Source organism: Alexandromys fortis, unplaced genomic scaffold, assembly GCF_014885135.2.
Source record: "Alexandromys fortis isolate MF-2015 unplaced genomic scaffold, M_Fortis_MF-2015_v1.1 scaffold_18, whole genome shotgun sequence".
In the NCBI taxonomy this organism is placed as follows: domain Eukaryota; kingdom Metazoa; phylum Chordata; class Mammalia; order Rodentia; family Cricetidae; genus Alexandromys; species Alexandromys fortis.
Genome location: NW_026067897.1, coordinates 4,821,218 through 4,847,586, shown reverse-complemented (window position 1 = coordinate 4,847,586; position 26,369 = coordinate 4,821,218). Strand labels below are relative to the sequence as shown.

Below are 26,369 nucleotides of genomic sequence, written 5' to 3'. Positions count from 1 at the left end.
GAGCTGTCAGACACGGGTGCTGGGAACTGAGGCTGGGTACTGAACAAGGCAAGTACACTCTTAATCACCAGCCCTCTCTAGCCACCGAGTATCACTTCTAATAATACTAATATACTGGCCATCTGTATCCACACACTACAAAGGCCCACTGAGCTCGCCTGCTCTATGCCTCCTGACTCCTCCTCATTCCATTCCTCTTCCATTCATCTCACCTTTCGCTTTATGAGAAAGTGGAAGCTGCTTCCAAGTTCCCTAAGTTGGGAATGGCTACCCAAATCTATCTTATATATTTTCAGAGTTATTATGTAGTGTTATTATTTGCCATGCAAAAAAACTGACGCTTGCTCACACTAGGGATATACTGAGCTACATCTCTGGTTCCTAGTGAGCTTTCTCGAATGTAAATTAGTTTATGTCACTTTTGTTCTTAGAAACCTACAATGACTACTCACTAAATTGCTGACTCACAAGGTCCTCCCAGTACAGACCAAAGGCAGCTTCCTACTTGGCTCCTGAGCTAGTTCCAAGCACACTGATGTTGCCCACTGCACAGGCCCATCTCAGTGCTTTGTGGGAAGCAACGGCCGTAGTTTTGTCAACCACTCTTCCCTCTCCCTGTCAGGAACTCTGAGGGCAGGCTGCTCTGCTGGATTCATGCCTAGCGTGTTGCCCAGCACTTGGCCCTCCACAACAGACCCTCGGCGACCCCTGTGGAATGAACATCTTAACTTTCACCTGTAGGAAAGGCCTTCTTTGTTCCAAACAGGAGCACAAGCCCTTTGCTCTGACTCACTGTCACACACTTGCTTTGGAGTCAGGAGGATGCCCTGGCTATACAAATTACTACAGAACCTTTCTCAGGCTCTTGGTTTGCAAAGAAATAACACCTGTTGTTGAGTTACTACAAACATTAAGCAAAAAAAAAAAAAAAAAAAAAAAAAATCTAAGCTCTATTTCCCTTCTATCATATATAAAACTGGAATAATAACAATACTCTATTACATGGAGCTGTGTGAAGATTAGGTAAGCTACACATACAAAGCTTAAAAATGTGCTGGTGCATAGAAAATATTCAATAATGTTAGTCAAAATGTTAAAACTTTTAAAGATTAAATAAGAAGTAAACTATAAAGCTAATGGAGTAAAACCTTCTTTGGTGTTGAGATGGGCAAGTGATGTAGGTGGGTCATCTGTCTATTGTTATTTTCATTGGTTGATAAAGAAACTGCCTTGGTCCTTTGATAGGACAGAAAATTAGGTAGGCGGAGTAAACAAACAGAATGCTGGGAAGAAGAAGGCAGTGGGTCAGACACCATGGAAAACAAGGACCCTAAATAGAAAAGTGAGCAAGAAAGATTTAACAGTTCACAAAAAAGGGAGCCTAAACCTTTAACAAGTATATAAAGGGCTGGAGAGATGGCTTAGTGGTTAAGAACACATCTGTTCTTCCACATGGCCTCCACAACAATCTGTAACTCCAGCTCCAGGGGATCGGACACCTCTTCTGGTTTCTGTGGGTAGCAGATACGTGGTGCAGAGGAATACATGGGACAAAACACCAGGCATGTAAAATAGAACTTTTAAAGTATATGAATAATAAAACAAAACAAAACCCACAATGACATCTTAACATAAGCCACTCTATGGTACAGACATGCTAATGTAGCAAAGTATCAAGTACTGGCAAAGACAAGATTAAACCAGTGGTGGGAATGTGGGCAGACGGGGGTCCTGGGAAGAAAGTGAAGCTGCATATGTTCTATGACCTCAAAATAAGCTTCCTAACTTATACTCCAGAAATCAGACAACGTTCTTACTCGTCTTCTAGCTGTATCTTATGGAAAAGATTCAGAACAGCCTAACAGGAGAAACCTCACTGAAGAACTGAGTACCTGTAAATCAACCATGGGGCTCCCAATGCGCCTTTTCCATCCTGCTGTCTTCAAAAGAGACGACAGCACGGCCAGCCCACCCAGCACGCCCAGTGCGATCTGGAAGAGGAACAGAACAGAACAGAAAACAGTTTAGAACAAACATAGTTCCTCTCACTGTTCCTAACACCCACTGTGAAAGTGAAATTACTCAAAAATTGGTGGGGAGCAGTTGAGAGGACATGGGAGCCAAGCAGTGAGAAATCCCAGGGGCTAAATTCGGGGAAAATTGAGCAAGAAAATGAATAGAATGAATTACAAAATCACCTAAGTTAAATATCCATGAGGTCATAGTGACTTAAATAAATAACTGAATAAATATTGATGAGGGCAAAGGGGAAAGCTTGGCCTTATAATAAAGTTCCAATTTATAAATTCAGAAGAAAAGAAGGGAATAATAATTAAAAACCAACATCAGGCAAACACCAGAGTGGTACTTGCTGCAGACAGCAGCACCAGTGGGCAGCAGCACTAGAGGACAGTGGCTGCAGAGACCGTTCAGGCAGCAAGCGTTTGCTGCACATCACGAGGACGTTAGCTGGATCCCCAGAACACATGTAATACCCACCCACATAAAAAGCATGAGCCATGTGCCTGCAATCCCAAGGATGCAGAGGTAGAGGCTCAGGGTCTCTGAAGCTTGCTGACCAGCCAAATCTGTGAGCTTAGCGAGAGACATTGTCTTAAAAAAATTAGAGGAAGATATCTAAAGTTGATGTCTGTGGATGTATATGTATACACACTCACACATGCACACATACACACACTCCTGATCCCATGCACTAAGAAGGGCCTGGTGCACTCCTGTGTCAATCTCTAATAAAAGAACACAAACTCAATTTAAACATTGAAAACCTGCAGAGAAACCCATGTTGATGGCCAAAAAAGCTACCCAACAAACACTAGCAAAGGATCAGGCCATGAAAGACAAGGAAATACTGGACACTGACACAGACTGGCGGGCACACAAAAGATGTGACAACTGGAAGCAATGCGGAATCTGAAAAGTGACTGAGAAACCCTGCACTACCCGAACAGGATGCAGGTCAGCTGAGAGCACTGCGCCCACACTTGTTTCCGGTGACCAGCGCAAGAGTACAGGGCCCATCTATTTTCACAGCTCTATTTACACCCCAAAATTTTAAATCAAGAGTAGTGTAAATATTTTAACAAGTCAAAAGGTACTCACATCTGTCTGGACAAATGCATCTCCTTGATTCATCTCGTATTTGACCGAGAAGGAAATCTAGTATTTAAAAGAGAACATTCCGTCATGAATTTAGTAGTTAGTCTAACACTAAAACTAGACACCTTACATCTACTTTCATAGGAGTAATTTGCGTGTCTGGATTATGCCGTGCGCTGTCTTTGAGCAATCACTGTCACGGACACTGGCCTTTACTCCCAGAAGGTGCTGTCTGAGAACTCTATACTGCATTAAGTCCCTCTCAAACATGCACGGCAGGAAAGAGGGTTTGTTAGGAATTAAGGTCGTTGTCAGCAGTTCAAGCCAAACCAATCCTATTTTATCTTCAGATAGATTTCTGTCACTGAGAAAGATGATTGTCTTTGTATCAAAATTATTAATTAGGTACACAACCATATCCTAAGAAAGCAGAATATGCACACATCTGAACAGGACACCTGGGGACATCACAGTATCGAGGCACACACATGTCACGGCACACATGTGAAGGCCAGAGGAGGTTGCAGGACGGAGGCCCCGCTGCAGCTCCTGCCTTGCACTCTCGCCGCTGTGTATCCAGCTGCGCTGCTCCTTTCTTTCTTATGCTGTGGTTTCTCCACACGTGGTTTGCAAATGTGGACAAGAATAATATTTAAGGAAAGGAATGCTAGCATCAGAATGAGAGGCTTTAGGAGGTTTAAGGCCGGGTAGCCTTTTCTCTCATTATTTAGCATCCGGTAATGAACCCACGTAGATCTACTATTTCTGAGTACCTGGTTTAACCAGGCAAGGAAACAAAAAGTCAGAAAAGACAGATCCAGGAGCTGTGTGTCTCCGCGGACTTAGCCACTGACAATCCTCACCCACTCTTGGGGCTGGAAGGATGGGTCAGTGATCAGGAGTCCAGACTGCTCTTACACATGACCTGAGCTGAGTTCAGTTCCCAGTTCCCAGTGCGTGAGCCATCCTTAGTTCCAGCTCAACTCCAGCTCAGTTCCAGGGGATCTGATGGCTCTGTCATCCGTGGGAGCTCACATGTACATAGCTGCTCCATCCCACTACATAATACACATGATTAAAAACAATAATTTCATTCTTCCCTGCCTTTTAATACTTAGGCTCCATAAGAGCTCAGTTTCTTCTATTAGCCACTCTTAATTAAGATTTGAATATATAAAGAGATTTGTATAGGTGATGTCAGCATGATATCAACATGTACAATGATGGGGGCACTGATGATAAGGGACTCACCTTCACAAACTGGCTGTTAGCGTTTCTGATGTCAACATCACTGTAGGCAATGGTCAGTAAGGGAGTATATATGTTTCCATTCTTTGTGTTGGGTACAAGGCGTATGCTGTTAAAATATACTCAAAATTATAAATATATTTAACCCCTTAAGCATATATTTATCTCTCTTGAATTTTATATAGACTGTCCTTGTATTTTACACCCAGTTAGTACAGGCTAAGGAGGTTCACTATAAACTAGGGGCTAAACTGCAGCTCATCCTCACTGCTAAACCCTTCAACACTGAAGTGCGCTGCAGGAGAGGAGCTTGAAGCCCTGCTGACGTAGGTACCGACATACAGTGAGATCACTGAAGCACTGTGAGCAATCTTTAAGGACAGCCAGAAGAGTTGCGCTACCTGACACCTACAGACTGGCAGACAAAACGTGCATCTTCTTCAGATGAGGAAGAGGAGGTTTCACTACAGCACTTGTTACATCGAGTTTGCTTTAGGCACCGTTTGGCAAATATAATGTATAAGTATCATATAATTAGTGAGCCCAAAAAGAAAAATGCCAGCATGGCCTAACCAACAAGTCTACCCTAATTAGGTTTGATTTCATTTTTATTAGAAATTCCACACTGGCAGGTCAAGCAGATGTTAGAACACAGTCCACATGAATATCAGCACGACGTATGCGAAACTCTCACGGTGCCCAGTTCATAAACCGCCACGAGAATCCAAACAAATAGAGGGAAAACGGCAGGCGGCATGGCGGCACTCTAAGCAGGGAGAATGAGATCTGCCATGGAAGGAAACGGGGACGAGGAGGCTGAACTCGCAGTCGGCTCTCAGTTCTTATTCAAGACCTATCTTAGCGACCGCTATTAACTTCCTTCCTCTTCCTCTTCCAACCTACTGCAACTCGCCAGGTACAGAGTGACTTAGAATGTGAATCTGGGCAAACTCCTGAGGTCCTTCTGATGTCAGTTCCCCCCTTTATCCCTTAACCTCTATTGGTCTATGTCAACCTAGACATATCTAAGAAAACCTGGGGTATCATTTTACTGTTTCAGTCTGGTCCTTCCTGGTACACACCCTCCTCATGGTCCTCATGGCATTGTCTCAGACACTCCCAAGTCTGCCCTAGTCATTTGCTTACCTCAGTGATATCTGGGTAGCAATTCGAACTACTCTTGGCTGACTTCCGAGGTCATTTTCTCGTCCACTGACTGCATCCACTAAGAAGATGCGCCGAGTAAGAAGCCACTTGCTGGAGCTGCTGTCTTTATTATAAAAAGGGGAAAAAGGGCATTGGAAAAACTGCTTTCAAATGGCTTAAGATGGCCCTCACAACACTTACTGACAAACCAAGATTAATGCTTAGTATCTATTCTGAGTGAGATGGCCACAAAGAGCTGCTCCTGTCAGAAATTATCAGTCTCTGCTCCCTGCCCGGGTCACATTTTAAAGCATGGACAGCAACAAAAGAAATTGGCTTGTCCCCAAGAGGGGAGGACAGTGGAGAAAAAGTCAGCTTGCAGTTCCAGTCATTTTCCTCAGGACATTCGTTAAGCAAGGGTCTGATTCATAAAGTTCCAAAACTGAAATCTGTAAACAGGCCCAAACACAGCAGCCACACTACCACTTCATCGCGCCTTGGGGCATAGTATATCAAACCAAATCCTCGGAGGACCCATCACTACCGTCACTGGTCTACACCGAGTTCACACTATATAAACCATATCCTCGGAGGACCCGTCACTATCGTCACTGGTCTACACCTACTGAGTTCACACTATATAAACCATATCCTAGGAACCCGTCACTACCATCACTGGTCTGCACCTACCGAGTTCACAATATATAAAACCATATCCTAGGAGGACCTGTCACTACCATCACTGGTTTACACCTACTAAGTTCACACTATATAAACCATATCCTAGAAGGACCCGTCACTACCATCACTGGTTTACACCTACTAAGTTCACACTATATAAACCATATCCTATCCTAGAAGGACCCATCACCACCATCACTGGTCTGCACCTACTGAGTTCAGCCACGAGAGAACAGAGGAGAAGGTCTTACCTTGGTTCACAAACATCTTATTGTGCTGGAGATTTAGGTTTAACACGGGGACAGCCCACACATAACGGTGCTCGTCTTTGTCTGTGTACTCTAGATAGACATCATAAAATATAGGACTGGGAAAGTCAGCCAGGATTTTAGAGAGAGAGATTTCACACTAGAAAGTAAAATAAAAATAAAAGTGTCACGACTCAGAATTAGAAAGGATATTACCATTAAACATTTTATAATTTTGTGAAGAGTCTTTAAAAACAGTATTCGCATGCACTTCCAGGAGAGTTCCAAAAGGGAATTGGAATTCTTAAAGGCCCCCCCCCCCAAAAAAAATCCACCCAGTTAAGAACTTCTGTTTTTAGTCTATAACATGAGGAGAAGATCAGCTTTGTCTTTGAATACTAAGTGCATATCAAAGAAGAGGCCTGACAACTGCTGCTGTCCTACATGTCCTACAGGACGAAGGACAATTCTTTCTCCTGACGTACAAATGACGCATACGACTGATGGCTCCCCTCACGAAGGCTCAGCGCATCCCTCACTGTTCCCTACGGTCTATGCTCATCCGTACGCTCGTCCATTCACGCTCATTTGTACCAGTCCCTCGCCATCTACACGCCAGGCCATCCTGTCTTCCCAACATTGCGAATGTGGGTTCTGCATTAATTCCCTTCTGGCCATGCTCCATCCAGCTTAGGTTACAGAGATAACTTGAGCATCACAGCCTCTCCAGTCTTCCCGTGTTTCCCGGGGAACTGGTATCCACACACACACACACACACACACACACACACACACACACACATATACACATATACACATATCTACAATATCACTTGGACATTCTCTGTCTACACAGGTATTTGTTTACTGAGCTGTGTGAACGTCTGGCCCTTGTTTAGGACTGAACGGCTCAGCACCAGACTCCTACTGGCTGTCGACTCTCCCTGCTCACTGTGGTCCATGCTGTTATAAAAGGATGATGACATAACACCTTATAAGTCACTTCTTAGCATAAAATAAACTCAGGTTTATAGTAGAAAATTTGGAAAATATAAGAAATAAAACAAAAATCATCTCTGGCACAACTGCCCAAACTAATCAAGAAAAGTGTCTGTCTTCTCCCACTTGGCTGCCCATGCTGGCGTGTTCACTGTGGTCTTGTTCTACATGTGCGTACCCACAAGCTAAGAAACATTTCTATGTGCTACTGAGACCTGTCACACAGCATTGGCTCACAATGCTCCTCCGGGCCACACTGCAATGTCAAGGTAAAGAAAGTCATATCAGGAAGGAGGACGAAGTGTGGAGAAAGAGAGAGAGATATCAAAAGGAAGGGAAGGAAGCATTGTTATGCTGTTGGGAGGTCAAGTGAACAGGAAATGACAGTGGTCACTAACTTCATTATACAGTGTTCAGGGTAGCAATATAAGCTACTCCAACATAAGCCTAGATGCAGATAAACAACTGACTATGGAAATCTGATATTATGGATACTTAAAACTGTAGACGACAATGTATCTTTGTCTTGATGATTAACATGTCTTGTGCCTAGATAATACAAGATTTATTAAGTAATGAAACTGTTTATTACCATTAAATGAATTTCCAATAAAAAAATATTCAGTCACTAGAGATCAAAGTGAAACTACAGACAGTAACAAAGACAGAGACACTCACGTTTTGCTGGTAGGTTGTTCCGAAAGAATAAGCTGCATCCAGTCTTGTCTCTGTGTCTGGACAAAGCTTCAGCAGAAGAATACAACTGATGAGCATCTCTCGCAAATGATTTCTTTGCTCCCATATGAACGTATGTTCTATTTTCTACTAATTTAATATGTGAAGGCCATAAAAAGTTAAGAGAGTCCGGGCAGTGGTGGCACATGCCTTTAATACCAGCACTTGGGAAGCAGAGGCAGGTGGATCTCTGTGAGTTCAAGGCCAGCCTGGTCTACAGAGTGAGCCAGGACAGCCAGAGCTACACAGAGAAATCCTGTCTTGAAAAACAAAAGAAAACAAAAAGTTAAAGGACTTTTTTTTTGTTATAAATTAAAGTTATAACTGAAAAGCAGTTTTAAGAAAGTCCAACTTGGTGCTGGCAAGATGGCTCCCCACCAGGCTTCAGCCCCAGTAGAGGCCACCACGGTGGAAGGAAGGAAATTGACTCCCATAGCCTTTCTGGTGATCATGAACACACACACACACACACACACACACACACACACACACACACAATGTAATTTTAAAAATTCTAATTTAACATGCACACCCTGTAACAGATTCTCTTCCAAAAACACTCTAGTCTGTTCCTTTTGTCCTTGCCTCAGACAAAAATGAAGTATACAGTATTGTTTTAGCTAGAATCACACTTACCTGTAAAACGCCACCTTCTAAACTTTGCCATTTGATAAAATTTCCTCTTATGTCATAGGAAGCAGCAACAAACTTCAGCTTGATGTTTTGGTTAAAGAAAACGATAGTAAAAGAATGTCAAATACTCTATGAGGAGTATTTTTATTACTATCTTTTCAATGTTAACACTATTTTTGCTGAAAAAATAAATTCAACGAAATTTATTTGAACGTGAATTACTTCCACTGTCGGTACATTTAAGCACACCGTAATGCAGGACTGGTCTTTTGCAGAGGTTACTTCAGAACTGAGGAGAACACCATGCACGTGCCTTCCTCTCACACCTGTTACCTGAGTGGAGTGTGAAGGGAGGGTACAGTGTATCATTCTGGAAAGTTCAACATCTGGAGGTGGGAATTAGGAGCTGTGTGGGGAGCAGTTCTGCCGCTGTCTTAAGTGAGGGCACGAGTCTGCATTTGGTGATGACACCAGGCTTCTCGGCCCTCCAAGTGCTGCCAGTCCACAGAATGCAGACATCATGTCAGACAGCCCAGTTCCACAATGCTGTGTCCACAGCAGCTGGTATCAATACAGCTAATCTGTAGACTTCTAAAAATAATCTTGGAAATTAAGAAGTGTGACCAGTAACTGTTTCTTCTGAAGGCAGGGCCTTGTGCATGTCAACTAAGCATATCACCCCCGAGCTGCACCCTCCTTCAGTCACTTCTTATCTCAAGCCAGCAGCTCCCCCTCAGCTCCTCCTCTAGAGATGTGGAGACCCGTACCTGGTGTTGTCCTTTAAAACTGAAGTTTGTAGGAAGAGGGGTGGTACTGAGAACTTGCGGGGCCATTCCTGACTGGTCTCCATAGAACAACCAAGGAAGGTTCTGCCTCCTGTGAACAGTCAGACTAGTCTTAATGAAAAGAAGTAGTGATTTACTAACATCTGTGAAAACATCTGCACTGAGTTCATCTCAGAGTGCTTCAACAACCGAAATCGCCTTACCAGAACGGGACAGAATGAACGCTGCTCAGTCCTGCAGTGCTTTCAAAGATGTAATGGAACAGGCGGCACGCGTCAAAGGTGGTAGAGTCATAGGAGTTCATGTTCATCACACATATATTTCCAAGAGCCTGGCAAGATGTCAGGTTAGCATGAACCTGCAGAAGGGAGGGGGCCGGAGTAGAGACGTCAGGTTAGCATGAACCTGCAGAAGGGAGGGGGCCGGAGTAGAGACGTCAGGTTAGCATGAGCCTGCAGAAGGGAGGGGGCCAGAGTAGAGACGTCAGGTTAGCATGAACCTGCAGAAGGGAGGGGGCCGGAGTAGAGACGTCAGGTTAGCATGAGCCTGCAGAAGGGAGGGGGCAACAGCAGCAGAGCAAACCAAAGGTGACAGGAAAGGTATGTGGACAATGAACTTTTCATCACTTTTACTCGTGTGTCTGCAGATTTGCCTGTATGGGTGTCTGCACCACGTGCATGTCTCTTGCCATTAGAGACCAGAAGATGGCTTTGGTTTTCCTGGGGCTGGCGCTATCGTGACGCTGGTCGTGAGCCACGATGCGGGTGCCTGGAACTGAACCTGAGTCCTTTGCAGGAGCAGCAAGTGCTGTTAATTGCTGAGCCATATTCCCAGCCCCAGAAAATAAATTCTTAATACATGAAGATGAATAATAATAATAATTTAATTATAAATTTTGGGCAAAATATTAGCACGAATACCTGAAAGAAGTGAAAATACAGAGAATATTTAAAATAAAACCGTTAAACAGAATAGTTTTAAGGAATACCATGGTTTATTCCACTTTGATTTATTCCACTTTGCTTGAGTAATTTATTTTTATGAACAACAAAATCAAATTATTAGCTGAGTTTAATCTCTCAACTTCCTTTCTCAGTACCCAGGAGGCAGAGACAGGTGGATCTCTGTCAGTTTGGGCCAGTCTGGTTTGCATAGTGAGTTTCACACTAGTCAAGGCTTCATAATGAGATCCTGTCTTAACAACTACTACAACAAAACAATTAAAAAAAATCAAAAACCAAGCAAACAAACCCTAACATCCCGAGCCCACACACAGACACAGTTACTTTCTTTGTTCTTTATTCTGACCTTATTGCCTTCATACACTGTTAACACCTGGCATTTATTTAGACCAAATGTAAGCAGGGATGATAAGTACATTTTGATTATTTACACGAGTGAAGTTTTTCCTGTCTTCTGAATATGGAAGCTGAGAACAGGCCTAGCATATACCGTATCACCGTGAGACTCTGCCTAAGTGACATTCAGTTTCTCCAGACAGCAAATCACAACTGTGGTGGTCTGAATAAGAATCATCCCCACAGATTCATATGTTTGAACACTTGGGCCCAGTGGGTAGAACTGCTTGGGCAGGGTTAGGAGGAGATATGGGTGCCTTGAGGTTTCAAAATACTCCTTGATAGTCCCAGTGTTCCCTCTCCTTCTCCTTTGTGGATTAAGATGTGAGTTCTCCGCTGTCCCTGCCACCACAGCTGTTCTGCAGTCAGGGACACTGACCTTCTAAACTGTGAGCCCAGCAATTGGGGACTCTCACCCTCTGAACTGTGAGCTCACTCAAACGCTCTCTTCAATAGGCTGTCTTGTCCTGGTGGTTGTCACATCAACTGAACAGTGACTAAGAAACCACCAAATAACCCTGGGGACACCATATGTGTGAACTGCACAATAGTCTTCACACTCTACTTCAACCCAACAGAAAGACTTTATTCTTTCAGAGAATATGACTAAAGAGATGATCCACTCAGAGAACTTTAAACTCACCCAGCATGCAGCTGCCGCCGCCTGCAAGTGCCTGGTAAACCATTCTGAGTTTAATGACATACCCTATAAACAGGAAGATGAAGACAGGTTTAAATTCAAAGGAAGATTCCTTAATCCTATGTCTTAGGAAGACATTAATACATATATTAACTGAGAAATGAACAACTTTATTTTCTTACTGTTATTATAAAAATAGAGTCTACTGTAATTTTTAGAAAAGCTGATGAGTGCCTTCTACAACTGAAGCTGTGTGACCAAACAATGACACTGAGACAAAGCATGACAGAATGTGTACACACTCCTGAAACACTGAGACAAGGGATGACAGAATGTGTACACACTCCTGAAACGCTGAGACAAAGCATGACAGAATGTGTACACACTCCTGAAACACTGAGACAAAGGATGACAGAATGTGTACACACTCCTGAAACTCTGAGACAAGGGATGACAGAATGTGTACACACTCCTGAAACGCTGATGCTAATTTTACTAATGCAAAACAAAGTGGCAAAAAGGAAAACGATAGCGCCTAAGTATCGGATGGCCAATAAGTGTTGATTTAGGATTATTTTAAGTGTATCAAATTGATGAGCACTAAGGAATGAGAACCATTGCTACACAATGGGAAAGTTGGAATCTACAGAGTAAGATCTGACATCTCCTAAACGGTGTTTTGTAAACAACAAAGGACATCAGAATAACCTCTGGAATGTCCTAAAACCAAAGGTACCTGATTTAACCAAAGGCAACCAGAACCACCAGGAGACCAGGGCATTTTTGCTGCTGTTGTTATTTTATTCAGACTGGTTTCATGCAGCCCAGACTGGTCTCAAACTCGCTAGCTGTACAGTCAACTGTGACCTTGAACTCCTGATCCCTCTGCCACCACTTTCAAGTGCCAGGACCACAGAAGCTCGTCATCCATCCCATTTCATAACTCAGTTCTGAGAAGGACAGGTCGAAAGCTCAGACTCTGAGGACACAAAGTGAGTTACAGATTAACAGAGGAGCTCCAACCAAACCACCTAGAATGTCTCACAACCACCAGATCCATCAAAACACAACTGGGAGGCACTGTGGGAGCCCTTCAAAAGGCAAAAGAAGAAATGCCTTGAATAAGGTTGAAGAACACACATACATGCACAGTGACACAGACACATCCACACATGCGCAATGTTCTTTATGATAAACAGTGCCCATGAACAGACGTGGAAGGCTGCTAAAGAAGAGAATCACAAAGGGAGATTAGCTAGTATGCTAAAAATTCTCCCCACACCTCTAAGGCCACACCACCTTGACTGTGCCTCATCTCAGAAGCTAAGCAGGGCTGGGCCGAGACAGTTCTTAGATGGGGGTTCTCCTCAAAACAGCAGTCTTCAACTGCTAAGGAGGATGCTGAGTGTAAGGTGCTCATGGCAACCTCATGGCAGGCGTTCGAAATGAACAATATCAGCAGCGATGGGACAGGCAGACAGACACCGTATGTGTGACAGACATAGAGTACTGGGATGAGCACACCATTTTCTCTTTAATGGCTTTCTAGCAAGCATACGTTGAATATGACAAGACAGGACAGATGCAGGCTGGGTTACCCCACAGATGGTAAGCCCTGGGATCTGAACTGTCAAGTCCATGAGGGACAGGGAGAGACTGAGGACTGTCTCACGCTAGAAAATGAAAGAGGGCATAACTGCTAAAGCCTGGCAGTTTCAGGAAAAAAAGACATCGTTGTGACTTTTTAGAAATACTATTTCCTTTGCTTTCCCTCCAAGACAGGGTTTCTCTGTGTAGTCCTGGCTGTCTGGAACTCACTGTGTAGACCAGGCAGGCCTCAAACTCACAGAGATCCTGCTGCCTCTGCCTTCTAAGTGCTAGGATAAAAGGTGTGCACCACCACCTCCTGGCAGTTTCCGTTTTAACTGTGTAAAAAGTATATGCATGTATATTACAGGGACGAGCTAGGGTACAGCAGGAGGGACACTTCCAGAACACAGCGCCGAGCTGTCAGACTCCTGTCTTAGCTCTTGCATTTTAAAGGGGTTTACACATAAAACTTTCTCAGTGTGTCTGAAATTAAGCAAAGGGAGAAATGCAGGACAACCTTTCTCAAATAAGCAAAAGAAGAATCAAAAATACTCACAAGCTCTCCATAGCGTGCCGTGGAAATTACACGCTGGAAATTCCCTGTGTTGCTGAAACACAGCCCACCTGTCTTCACAAATTAATCAGAGAAAAGTGTCAAATTACATAAAGGTATTATCTATTGAATTAAAAATATGTATTTCACCCTCTCTATTGTCTTTACCAAAATGTGAGGTTCTGAGCATGTACAAGACCTGCTGGTATTCACAAACGTTGGTTCACAGCGGACACACCTGGTAAAGATAATAAAAATCATTTTTAAAGTGTTAACTAATGACACTGAGCCTAATTTAACTCAGAAATCTTCCCTAAATGGTACATTAGAACACAGTAAGTCAACCAAGTGATTAATTACATAAGCCTTGAAAGGGTTTTACGTCATTATTATAAGGCAAAGTATAAATGAAATCGGCTAATCATACAGGGCCATTCTCTTAACTACATACATGAAAATATACAGCATGAGTAACACTAAACAGTAAATATTATAAAATCATGGACTATCAACATAGCCCAAACAATTCATATCAATTGTCCTAAATCAATTTGCACAAGTAGGCATATCAAATATATCTTTTCAGTGAGTTGAGAACACAAGCATGTGTAGCCTTTTTCCAAATCTGCAAGAACATGTTTAGCATATCACCTCTGTTATTAAGGAAGGAGATGGAGAGGTGGTCTGGACTAGTGGGGATCGAGGCGGGCTGACATGGACATCAGTTATCTCTGAGATAGACAGGTTGAGATGCTACAGCACGCCATGTAACTCAGACAGGCTGGGGAAGCATCAGAGGGAAAACTTATAAACCAGCCAGGAGCGGATTCTGGAAGTTTTGCTCGACTCAGTCCGAGAGAGGAAATACTTTGCTGCTAAGTTTCACAGGGAAATGTGTTATTTTCATTAATAAACTCAGAAAGGGAAAAGAAAAGCAGTGCAAACAAGCAAGTGATCAACGTACACTTGCAGAGACACTGAGAATGCGGGGCTCGGTAGGATCTGTTTACACCAGAGATGTGTGTGAAGAAGGGGGGGGTAGTTATGAATTTATGAGCGGGTATTGAATGCATACATGAAAAGGGAACATAAGCAATATAAAATTGGGCTACCAATCAGTGCACTTGTGTTAGGACAACATTTACTAATGTGCCCCTGTGTTGGTTTGAATGAGAACGGCCCCCATAGGCTCATGTATTTGAATGCTCAGTCGTCGGGGAGTGGAACTGTCTGGGAAGGATTAGAGGTGTGGCCCTGTTAGAGAAGGTGTGTCACTGGGGTAAAGTTTCAAAATCCCATGCCAGGCCCAGTATCCCTCTTTGCCTGCTGCTTGAAGATTTGGATATAAAGCTCCCAGCTCTTACCCAGTGCCATGCCTGTCTTCCCCCACTGTGAAGAACATGGGCTAAGCCTCTAAAACTGCAAGTAAGTCCCCAATTACGTGCTTTCTTCTATGAGCATTATCACAGAAAACAAAGTATGTAAGCCACCTTGTATGTGACATTGTAATACAAGATGGTTTCCGAATCATACACTCTATATACTATTCTATAGCTTATGTACAACTTACATAATAATGAACATAGAGAGCTGCCTTTTGCTAAGCAATTACTACAACACCATGTTAAGACCTTTGCCTGTTTATTTTGAGGCAGGACAGCTTATGAAACCTATGAAGGGAAGAATACATTTCCATTCTAAACACAAGGGATTGTGACTACCTAATGTCAAATAGGAGAAGGCTAATAGAAGACTTGAACACACTTTTTCATGGATTCTGGGACTCAGCTCCTTTACTGTTTGCGCATATTCTCCCTTGGGAAATACTGAGGGACATAAAAATAGGGTGATGTTAATGAAGCTGTTAGTACACCACTGACCTGGCTCCTAAAGCACTGGCTTTCGTGAACGAGTTTTCGTTTCCATCACAGAGTTCGCAAGTGGCTTGGGACAGCAGAGATCCGTTAACATTTCTTTCCACTGAGCAAGACACAAGCAAAACAGTGAATGCGGAACTATATACTCTAAACTACGTATGTAAGTACAATTATAACAATCCTCAAGGCAGCATCATTTGGTTAAAGGGCATGTCAACAACCTATATAATGAAGTATATAAGAAAAATCTTTTCATCCCAACTGAAAACATATAGAAACCAGTTTTATAAGTGATTATAACAGTAAATCAGCATTCTACTAAATAAAATTTTTTAATGTCTTTCCTGTCATACTGGGATGAGGAAACATACTATCTTCATAGATTGCTGGCCAGTTTCCACAAATGGGAGGGCTGTTAATAACCTCCAAACTCAAACACCCCAGCCAGCACTAACCTTCATTTGTAGACACAGAACTATAGAAGCACCTGCACTGAAACATACTGGGTTATATGGTATTTGATAGAGCCGAATCAAAACGTCTAAAATAGCAGAATGGTGATATACCTATGATTAACTTTTTTCAAGGTATAACAAATTTAACCTCTGAATTTTATGGGTTTTAACTATTTTAAAAATTATAAGCCACAGGCAAGAAGGCACATGCCTATCATGCCAGCACTTGGGAAGTGAAGGCAGGGCATCAGGAATTCAGGACATCTCTGACTACACAGTGAGTCTGCCAGCCTGCTGTAGCACAATGGTGTTCCTGCCTCCAGGAATCTCACAATGAGACTGTGACTGAGAGCTGTCTCCTTCCTCCCATTATATAGCCTCTCTAGGGCTGGGATTAACGGTGTGCACCACTACCGCCTTCCACTTAGATAAGTGGATCTCCCACCTCCTCTCAAGTTCTCCCTCCATTCCACTGTCCCTCCCTCCCTCCCCCCCCCCCCCCCCCCCCCCCTTCCCCTCCCCCCCTCCCCCCCCCCTTCCCTCCCTCCCTCTCTCTTTGCTCTTCTTCTGGAAAGGCAGCTTCTGGCTCTCTCTCTTCTCCCCCTCCTCCCCTTCTCTTTCCCTTTCCCCTCCATAATTCACTAAATAAACTCTACACCCAAACTCTCTCTGCATGGTATATCTGTATGTCTTACTCCCACAGAGACCTCAGGTAACCCTCCGCCACACTCATGGGACCAGTTACCCACTACTGCTTTATAAATGATAGCAACCACTATTTTATAAATACTGTTCTTACCTAATATATGACCAGTGGGACAGTGGCATTTTCCTTCAGCTGTTAAGCTACCAGGGCAAGAAATACAGTCCCAGCCATCTTTGGTAACACCTTTCTACAGTTTAAAAAAAAAGAGAGAGATTTTCTTCTTAATTAACAATTCAAAATTAACTGTAAGCTTTGCATTCACAAATATAAAACACAACAACACTCAAGAGAATAAAAAAATCTAGTTATCAGTTTACTCTTATTATCTTATTGCCTGTTCTACAATACCCTGTTTAAATATTCAAGTTTATAGGATTTTAAAATTTGTTCTGATTCTAAGCGTGTTTATGTCCTATGAATTAAACAGTTATTAATTTGATTTAAGAGAATTCACTGGAACACTGATCTAGTGAGGTGAACTGGAAGAGGTTTAATAGAGTTTGACATTGTGAGGACACCTTCTCCTCATGTCACATGGTTTAGGGCAAACCTGAAATGACAGACACAGAAATACAGTTAGGGCCAAACTCAGCAGAGACCAATGTTAAAAACAACAACAAACAGACACAAACTAGGCTTCATTGAAAAGACTGAACTTATTAGTAAATGCTTCTACATAAGGCCCGCTGTGTAACACAAAAACCTACAATAGCTTCAATAATATCTCTGGAAAATAAACTTGCCCCTGAAACTATGTTCTGTCCACAGCTCTCATCATCAGCCGTTCAGCTACGAGTGGTTCTTCCAGAACATGAACGAAATATAAACATGGCAACCAGATCTACAGGATGCGGAGTTCAGAGAATAACAGATTCTCAGACTAACAGAATAGGAAACATGCCATAAAACTCAGAACCAAACTGACTGAAAGGGAAATTAGATTTCTATCCACTGAAAATTAGCCTACGTAGCAACTACTAATCGGTTACATTTCCTCAAACCTGTATGGAATGAAGAGACTAATAAACTGTAGAGCATATTTAAATTTTTATTGACGCAATGGGCATTGGATAAACGCATTGCACTTTGCAGGGTGCTATGAGTATCGATCATCGTGTGAGACCACTGACCCCGTAGGTCCACCTGTCTCATACAGTATCTGCCCTGGAATGTTCTATGCATGTAACGCGCACCTTCCCTTCCAGACACCTGAGTTACTCTATGAGGAAAATAGAAACAATTTTCATAGCACCGACTCTAAGATATCTAAATCAAACACTTTCGTAACAAAATGGATTTCTGTTTTCCCCCCAAGTTCTCATGCAGTTTTAGCGATCTCTCAAAATGGACAATAATAAATTTAGCTCAATAACTTTAAAGTTTGTGAAGAAATGGGAAAGACCATATTAAAGTTTGAGAGAGAGGCATTCATTACTTTTCTCTCCAAAGTTATTTCAAACTAAGTTCTTCATACCATGTTTTCTGGACACTTTTTACAAACGATGGACGGCCCTCCATTGTTAGAGATCATTTGATATCCTGGCAGGCACACACAGGAAGTTCCTGAAAAGACAAGAGACGATTTCTGTCTTAGTGAATACAATTTCAAGACTGGGAAACCCAACACTTCTTACGATCTGGAAGCTGGGAGTGGTGGTGTATGCTTGGGACCCCAATGAAGAGGCAGGAAGATCAGGCGGGAGTTCAAGGTTATCCTCGCCCACATAGGGAGTGGGAGGCCAGCCTGGGCATCGTGTGTGTGTGTGTGCACGTGTGTGTGTGTGCGTGTGACACTCGAGTGCACATGTGCTTAGATGGGAACACTGACTGGATCACTGAACTTTATATACCCTGGCTTCTCGTTTAGTAAAACAGAAAGTAACAGTACTGACCTAATAAGGTCAAGACTTAGAAATGTCTGGTATTATGTTGCCGCTATTTAAACTGTAACTATTACTAAACTATGAAAACTATTTTCTTGTACTAAACCATGTGTGTGTATTTAATGAATTTTGCTAGTATCTTATTGAAAATTCCTTTCAGTCAACACATCACTGTGTAGAAAGACAATAAATACTGCATGGTTCTTACTATGCAACGCTGCTGGATAATCAACTCTAAGGCCTTAAGTAGAAACAACACCCGCAGGAGCCTACATACAACATACACACACCGTCCTTTATAACCACGGAACAAATACAGAACAAATACAACGTAAACACGTTTTCTCTCACGCTTCCTCTCCTGGACACCCTGATCGGCACTGCTCACTGACTGAAGTGGAATCTAAAGACGATGGAGTTAACCAAACGGAGATGCAAAACATTTAGAGCTTAGAAAACAGAAAAAGCCTTAGCTTGGGTAGCTTCAGTTAGAACTAGACCCATTAATGCAATTTAGGGACATCAGGAGCAAACAGTTAACAATCAACAATAAATGGGGTAGGTCCTAAGGAAATCTGTAACAGACGCCTAGGTGCAGGTTGGGGGCAAACAGACATCCGTATGATGCACACTTAGCTTCCAGGGTACGTCATACGGATGTCACATCTGGGCTTCAATTTCCTTATGTGCACAGCGCACAGAATCTGATCATAGTTAAGGTCGCCTCCAGCTCTCAATTTCTTGAATTTGGGAGTAGGGCTACAAAAGAAACTCGCGTTTTCTCCCTTTCTTTCCTGCCAGGGTGCTTTCCTCGTCACCCCCGGTTACTCCTTCACTATTTCTACTCTGCTCTTGTTGGGCGGCTTTCAGGTACTATCCTGAGCATTCCCTGGCAGGGACTGACCCCTGGAAATGAGCTCCTGGTTCAGGTGGGCTGGTGGGGCCGGGGTTCCCGATCTCATTCCGGGGCCAGTCCCAGGAACCCTTTCCTTAGGCGTGGCGGCTGTGAGTTTTCGGAACTCACTTTGTGTGTCACTAAGGTCAGGGTCCTCCACCCCAAAGCGCCTCACCTATGGCGTCCCGCTTCTGGTTGGCGCCACAGGGCTCGCAGGAGAGCGCAGAGATGTCGAAGTACTGATGGAGGCCGCACGACTCGGGCCGCCGGAAAGGGAAGGAGAAGATCTGGGCCCACGAGACTTCGCCGAGGACCAAGAGAAGGAACGCGGCGCCGGCCAGGACTGGAGAGCCAGGTTTGGCCGCCATGGCCACCGCAGGCCCGGCACGCATCACCATGGCACCTGCCATCCGCGGGCGCCGGTTCCCAGCAGCCTCCGCGAGGACGCTAGCGCGTCCGCTGAGCTGATTGGATAACCGGGCCCCGCCTGGTTGCTAGGTTACCACGCAAGGCGCGGAAGGTTGGATCGGGCACAAACTGAAGTGGAGGCGGGTATTTCGAATGTATTTAATTAATGCATGTATTAACTAAACATAATAACAATGTAAACTGCATTTAAAATGTATTCTGGGGCACAGTTAATTTGGGCTGTCTGGAAAAAAATACGACAGCAACAGAAAATATCTGGTTACAACACTTAAAAGTAAGTATTGTTTCATGAAGTTGGCAATGACACACACAGACACACACACACAAGAATTTATTCAGGCAATATACTTTTAACAATAGAGGAGATATGGCACGTACTTTTAAAATCTCACTGAGGTAGTGGTTTTTTTTCAGGGCATGGGCTTGATCTTCAGCAAAATCCTTATTTATTTCCTATGCGACGTGAGAATATCTCTATGACAAAGGACTGGAGAAAATCCTTGCCGACTAAATCTTGGTTTTGTACTTTTCCTGTTTTGTACACAGAGGACCATTCATGTAAAACTCATCTTAGTTGTTTTGAAAATTAAATTTACGCATACTTGTGTCTTTCAAAGTAAACACCCTTGTGGACTGATAGTTCAAAGATATTTTGGAATTACATTTATAGCTCATTTTTGGGTTCCAAGACAAAAATGGTTCTTGATAAATTTTAATTCTATTTTGCTGTACTTTTTGTTTATTTTATCTGTTTATCCTGATCTCCCTAATAAAGTCATTTGGTAAACTTTTTTTTTTTTTAATCAGTGGAAGCTTTCCCTGCTTTGTGTTTTACCAGAAAAGGTAAAGTTTTGTAATAAAAATGGTGTCTGACCTGACGTTCAAGGTTCACGCCTTTAATCCCAGTGCTCGGGAGGCAGAGACAGGCAGATCTCTCTGAGTTTGAGGCCAGCCTGGTCTACAGAGTGAGTTCCAGGACAGGCTCCAAAGCCACAGAGAAACCGTGTCTTGAAAAACAAAAACAAGCAAACAGAAGAGGTGTTGTGCCCTTATAAGGAGGGTATTTATATTCTCAATGCCTATAGGAGATGAGTCTAAGGAAGCTAGGTAACTCTTAAGTTACCATTGTGTCTTTCTCAAAAGACTAACATTGATCTGGTTTCTAGAATGTATGACAAAAGAGTTGTGTTCTCCTAAGCAGTTCCCCAAAGAGAAAAATCTTTTTAAAAAAGCTTTTGGGTCATTATTTTATTGACCTGGAAATAGCTTATTTGGATACATTTAAAAGCACATGGTCATATAATCTTTCCATCTTTTTTAAGCCACCTGAGCAAGCAGTGCATTTATCTTCGTTTACAAGGTTTAGAGGCATGCCCAACATTACCCAGGAAAGATATAGATGTTGTTCATGAAAGTGTCAGAAACTAGGGGAGTGTGACTTAATGACAGTTTACAGAGAAATATATCAGAAAAAGACTGGATTTGGAGAGAATATTGACTGTGGTGTAGGAACCAAACTATGCTCTCTTTATAATATTAATGTTATTAATATAGTAATATTAATATTAATCTGTTATATCTTTCTGGGAATCATCTCTCTATTAAATGTAGACAACAATGGGAGATTTAAAACAAATTCTCTGCTTGAAATTTGCAGAAACAAACTTTGAATTCTGTAAGTTTAATTTCAGGAGTTATTTAACCAAAATGTTGTGCCCCCTAACAACATACATGCTGCAAAGGGGGTTAAAATAGTGAAACTAGTCTTTGAAACTAGAAACTGAATGGTCATGTGTTTCCTTAAAGAGTATGATTTTGAAGGAGCAGAAGAAACTCCATTTTGAGAAAGAACTTCATTTTAAACAGGACCTAACTAAGGGGAGGTGGGTGCATGCAGTCCAGCAAGTCATAAATATTCCCTAGAAACTGTGCCTGCCCTGGTCAAAGTAGCCCTCCAGGGTATCCAAACAACATCTGCTTGCTTCAAATGTAGTTATCTGATTAACCAATGTTTTGAAATTCTTATTTGCTGACAGTTGCTGTTTTGAAATTCCTCTATACTCCAACCAACGAATTCAAAAGTTGTATATTTTACCCAATCCTGAAACATCAAGGCTTGTGCCACTTGCTTGTGGGTTTTCCTGTAAGAGCCCCTTACCCTGAAGCCTTGGGGCAATCTGCCCCACAGGCTTTGTCAGAGTGTGGGGTCCCAGGCTGAGCCAGCCAATTTGTAATCAACAAACCCCAGTGCGTTTGCATCAGATACGGTTCACAGGTCTCAGGCAAAACAGCTGAAACAAAGCTTTGACAACAGCCAAGTCAGACTGAGATGTTTTTGTTAAATAGCTTTGGGGTGAGAAAACCCAAGAAGACAACCTAAAGTTTTAGAAAGGCACAGAGTTGAATGAGAACTCGTTAAGGTCAGGGAACAAGAACAAAGCGGCCCAATTATTGTTGGCTGATGTGCCTTTCTTGCTAGACACAGGTGCCTATGTAGCAGTAATTTCATCAGAATCTTGGCATTCAAATTGGCCTCTTCAGAATATAAATGTTCAGTTTTTAGGGCTCAGAACTTTATCTTGGGTAGAGCAGAACACAAGATGGGTCAAATATATAGGGCCAGAATGACAGAGAGGAAAATTAAAGCCATATGTGGCTAACATTGCAAGAATTTGTGGGATGTGATTTGTTACAGCAATCAACTACTCAGGTTAAAATTCCCCCAATCTTAGAAACAAACCATAGATTAATGTATGTTTATGGGAAAAATTTAGAACGTTTTATAAAGAACAGTTACCAACCAGTCAGGTTGTACAAGAACAGGGCCAACAGCTGCTGCTATTTCAAAGGCACCAACAGCTTTACCTTTAAAATGGATGACAAACAAATCTGTATGGGTTAGACAATGACCTTTAACACTAGAGAAACTGCAGGCTTTAGAACAACTGATACAGCAACAACTAGATGCCCACCATAATGAGGAGTCAACAAACCCTTGGAATTCTCCTGTATTTATTGTTAAAAAAATCTGGAAAATGGAGAATGGTAACAGATCTAAGAGCTTTTAATAAGGTGATTCATCTCGTAGATGGATGTGTTTCGTTTGGTAGAATTTGGAAAACTAAATATGTACATCACACCATTGATACCTATGAGCAACTAACTGCTTTGAGTTTGGAAAAGGCTTTTTCGGTAATCACACATTGTTGTGGGGAGCTGGAGTGTGGTTCTCTCCTTCTCTAAACCCAAGTATGCTTATTAAAGTGAAATTCATATTGTCTGTCCTATGTCATAAGAACCACCTGATATGGGATGAAATAAGGAATAAAAACAAAACAAACAAAACTAACTCACTATATATACTTTTGTCATGATATTAATAGTCATATAGAGTACTAACTAATTCTAAAAAAGTTTTCATCTACCTTCCTGTACATGATTTTTGGCTTGAGTGGCTCTCAGATTTTTGCAGTGAATCATGAGCATGCCTGAGAGTGACTGTTGAAGTCTGCAGAAGGAGGATAAGACCCCACAGCCACGATTTCTCCAGAACTAAGATAATTCCTGAAAAACACCACCTAAAGATTGGCTTTGGACTACAAACTGCTCAATTCAATTTCTAGGTGGCTTGCTGAGATGATCCAGCCTAAAAACTACTCTAGCCATGGCTGGAGACAAGCCCTGCACTTTCCCATTACAGAATGCCTGGACAACAAATGATACAGCCACCCCTCCCAGGATTTAATAATTAACCCAAATTTTTTCTTTTCAGGATTCCCTAAAGATATTGTCGCTCCCAGACAGCAGGAAGTAAATTTAAGAATACAATGCTCACATTTCCAAGAGGTGGGGTGGGTGGTTTTTGGTCATTCAGTGGGTTATGGATATCTGTCATTGTTTATGGGGATTGTGAAGCATGATTTATAAAAGCTCAGAGAGAGAGAGAGAGAGAGAGAGAGAGAGAGAGAGAGAGAGAGAGAGAGAGAGAGATTGGGGTTCAACCTGAAGATCTGAAAAGCAAAACAGCCAGCCACTGGCTCTTACCTTGACCTCAGTCTGAAATGGCAATCCTGCCTCCAGGAATCTCAGAATGGGACTGTTGAGAGCGGTTTCCTCCTATTTTATAATCCTCTCTAGGGCTGGGATTAAAGGCATGTACCACTGGGATTAAAGGTGTGTGTTACTATAACCTGTTCTGTAAGGCTGATCAGTGGGACTGTTTTACTCTCAGATCTTCAGGCAGTCTTTATTTATCAAAATACAATTGAAATTCCACTACAGGATTTGTTATAAGTTGTTATTAATAATGGTCATGAAAAATGATAAACAAAGGAAATTAGATTCAAGTTTCTTGTTTTGAAAAGAAAAAAAGTGGGATATAGATATGATAGAATAAAAGGATAGATTATTGAATCTACCTTTAAAAAGCAACTACTAGTTTTAAATGTTTTACATTGGATTTGGTTTTTATATATTGTTTTTTTTAATTTTATTTATTTATTTATTTATTGGATTTTCGAGACAGGGTTTCTCCGTAGCTTTTTTTGGTTCCTGTCCTGGAACTAGCTCTTCTAGACCAGGCTGGCCTCGAACTCACAGAGATCTGCCTGCCTCTGCCTCCCGAGTGCTGGGATTAAAGGTGTGCGCCACCACTGCCCAGCTGATTTTTATATATTGCATACAAATTTTGTATATTGAAACAAATTTGAGATTAATTTAGTTAGAACAAACTGTACTATATTTCTATTCTTGCTCAAGGTATTGTACGTATTTAAAAATGTAATGCAAATTTCTAGTCCTTGAAAATTATTCTTACCAACTGTTTTGAATAATAAGGAAATGCAAGTTAGTAGTTAATCACCTAGTATAATTGAACTTGTAGTCACATTAAGAATGTTTTCAAGGTCAGACAAAGATATATTTTAAATTGATACATTATCTTCAAACACTGACTTCGTGCAGAAAACACAGAAAGCATAGAGCTGATCTCAGCTTCATTTTGCCTGTGTTTCTTCTTTTTACTGAGCATCGCCACCTGGACCACCAATTGTCCATGCTTGTTCTAAGGGCACATGCCTTCAGAGTTCAGAACCCTCTCTGTAGTGCTCTCTGAAGTAGATCTCTAGGGCTTAACTCCTGGATTTATCTTTTATCATCTATATTATTGTGGTGGTTTGAGAGAGAATGGAAATGCGCCCCATAGGCATGTTGGAGGAAGAGGTCACTGGGGGTGGGCTTTGAGGTCTCAAGCCACAACCAGTGTAACAGCTCACTTTTGGCAGATAAGGATGCAGAACTCTCAGCTCCTCCAGCACCGTGTCTGCCCGCAAGCCACCATGCTTCCTGCTATATGATATAAAATCTCTGAACTGCAAACTAGCTCCGATTAAACATTTTCCTTTATAAGAGTTGCCGTGGTCATGGCAATTTATTAATTCACAGCAATAAAACCCTAAGACAGTTTACCTTGTGGAGCTGTGTAATTACCTATGTTCCATTTCCACTTAGAAAATAAGAAAATTATAGTAGTTACATTTGAACAAAATTCTGAAATTAAATGTGTCGGAGTCTCACACTGGGGTGACATCTGTCGGGGCCCAGCCTTGATGGGGTTCACACGTTCCAGGGTAGGGGCGTGTGGATTAGAAATATTAGATATGAGGAACAGAGCTTGGAAAGAAAAGGAATGGAGACGCAGAGTAGAACCAGGAGGGCAATCTAGTGATTGATGATTGGCCTGTGTTATTTTCCATATGCTTATATTCTAATCTAAAGAGAAGGCAAAAGACTGCTTTAACATAACACAAAGAACAAACAGAGAAATGACCTCTTCATTACCTGAAATATCAAGCCACTATATCCTGAGTTAAGTATTCTGCTGTTTAGGCAGGACATGCAGTGACCACACCTTAGACCAAGCATCCTGTAGGCAGCCACTCCCGGGGTTAAACCTCCTGTCATCTCCTTGAAGGAGCAGGAATAGGCTTGAATTCTCTAACCTTTGGTGAGGGTGAAATGGATCCACTTCTGCAAGCTATCTTAAAGCCCCAAACACCAAGTATCCACACCCTAGGTCAGGATATCTTGTCTGTAGACATTCCTTAAGTCTTGTCTCCTGTCACCCACCCGGAATGAACAAGAGTCGGCTTAAACTCTCTGACCTTCAGTCAAGATGGAGCAGACCCACTTCTGAGGCTCCCTATAAAAATGAGATAATATAAGGCCCGGAACAAAAAAAAAAAAACTCAAAAAATGTTAGTAAGCTTTTGAGATCAGGGTCCTGAACCCACAATTTTGGCAGGGCCAAAGCCAAGATTAAACTATTTGATACTTTATCCAAGAATCATGCCTCTCATGACCTTCTCTGCTTCTGTTTGGATCAGCTTGACAT

The 26,369-nt window shown here is 42.2% G+C and overlaps 1 protein-coding gene across 2 annotated transcripts in view; it reads right to left on the bottom strand.

The window, feature by feature from the left end:
• Tmem67 (transmembrane protein 67) overlaps window positions 1-20,004 on the bottom strand; it is a 32,276-nt gene extending 12,272 nt beyond the window's left edge. For both annotated transcript variants that reach the window (XM_050165412.1, XM_050165421.1), the window contains exons 1-16: window positions 19,725-20,004; window positions 18,246-18,334; window positions 16,865-16,958; window positions 15,614-15,713; window positions 13,902-13,971; window positions 13,737-13,808; window positions 11,594-11,656; window positions 9,796-9,950; window positions 9,575-9,683; window positions 8,811-8,888; window positions 8,118-8,183; window positions 6,444-6,600; window positions 5,512-5,635; window positions 4,369-4,474; window positions 3,121-3,177; window positions 1,893-1,991 (exon numbers count right to left, since the gene is read on the bottom strand). In XM_050165412.1, coding sequence (XP_050021369.1) covers window positions 1,893-1,991; window positions 3,121-3,177; window positions 4,369-4,474; window positions 5,512-5,635; window positions 6,444-6,600; window positions 8,118-8,183; window positions 8,811-8,888; window positions 9,575-9,683; window positions 9,796-9,950; window positions 11,594-11,656; window positions 13,737-13,808; window positions 13,902-13,971; window positions 15,614-15,713; window positions 16,865-16,958; window positions 18,246-18,334; window positions 19,725-19,959 — 1,674 coding nt within the window. In that variant the 5' untranslated portion in view covers window positions 19,960-20,004. The remainder of the gene's footprint in view (window positions 1-1,892; window positions 1,992-3,120; window positions 3,178-4,368; window positions 4,475-5,511; window positions 5,636-6,443; window positions 6,601-8,117; window positions 8,184-8,810; window positions 8,889-9,574; window positions 9,684-9,795; window positions 9,951-11,593; window positions 11,657-13,736; window positions 13,809-13,901; window positions 13,972-15,613; window positions 15,714-16,864; window positions 16,959-18,245; window positions 18,335-19,724) is intronic.
• Window positions 20,005-26,369: the final 6,365 nt, after the last annotated feature.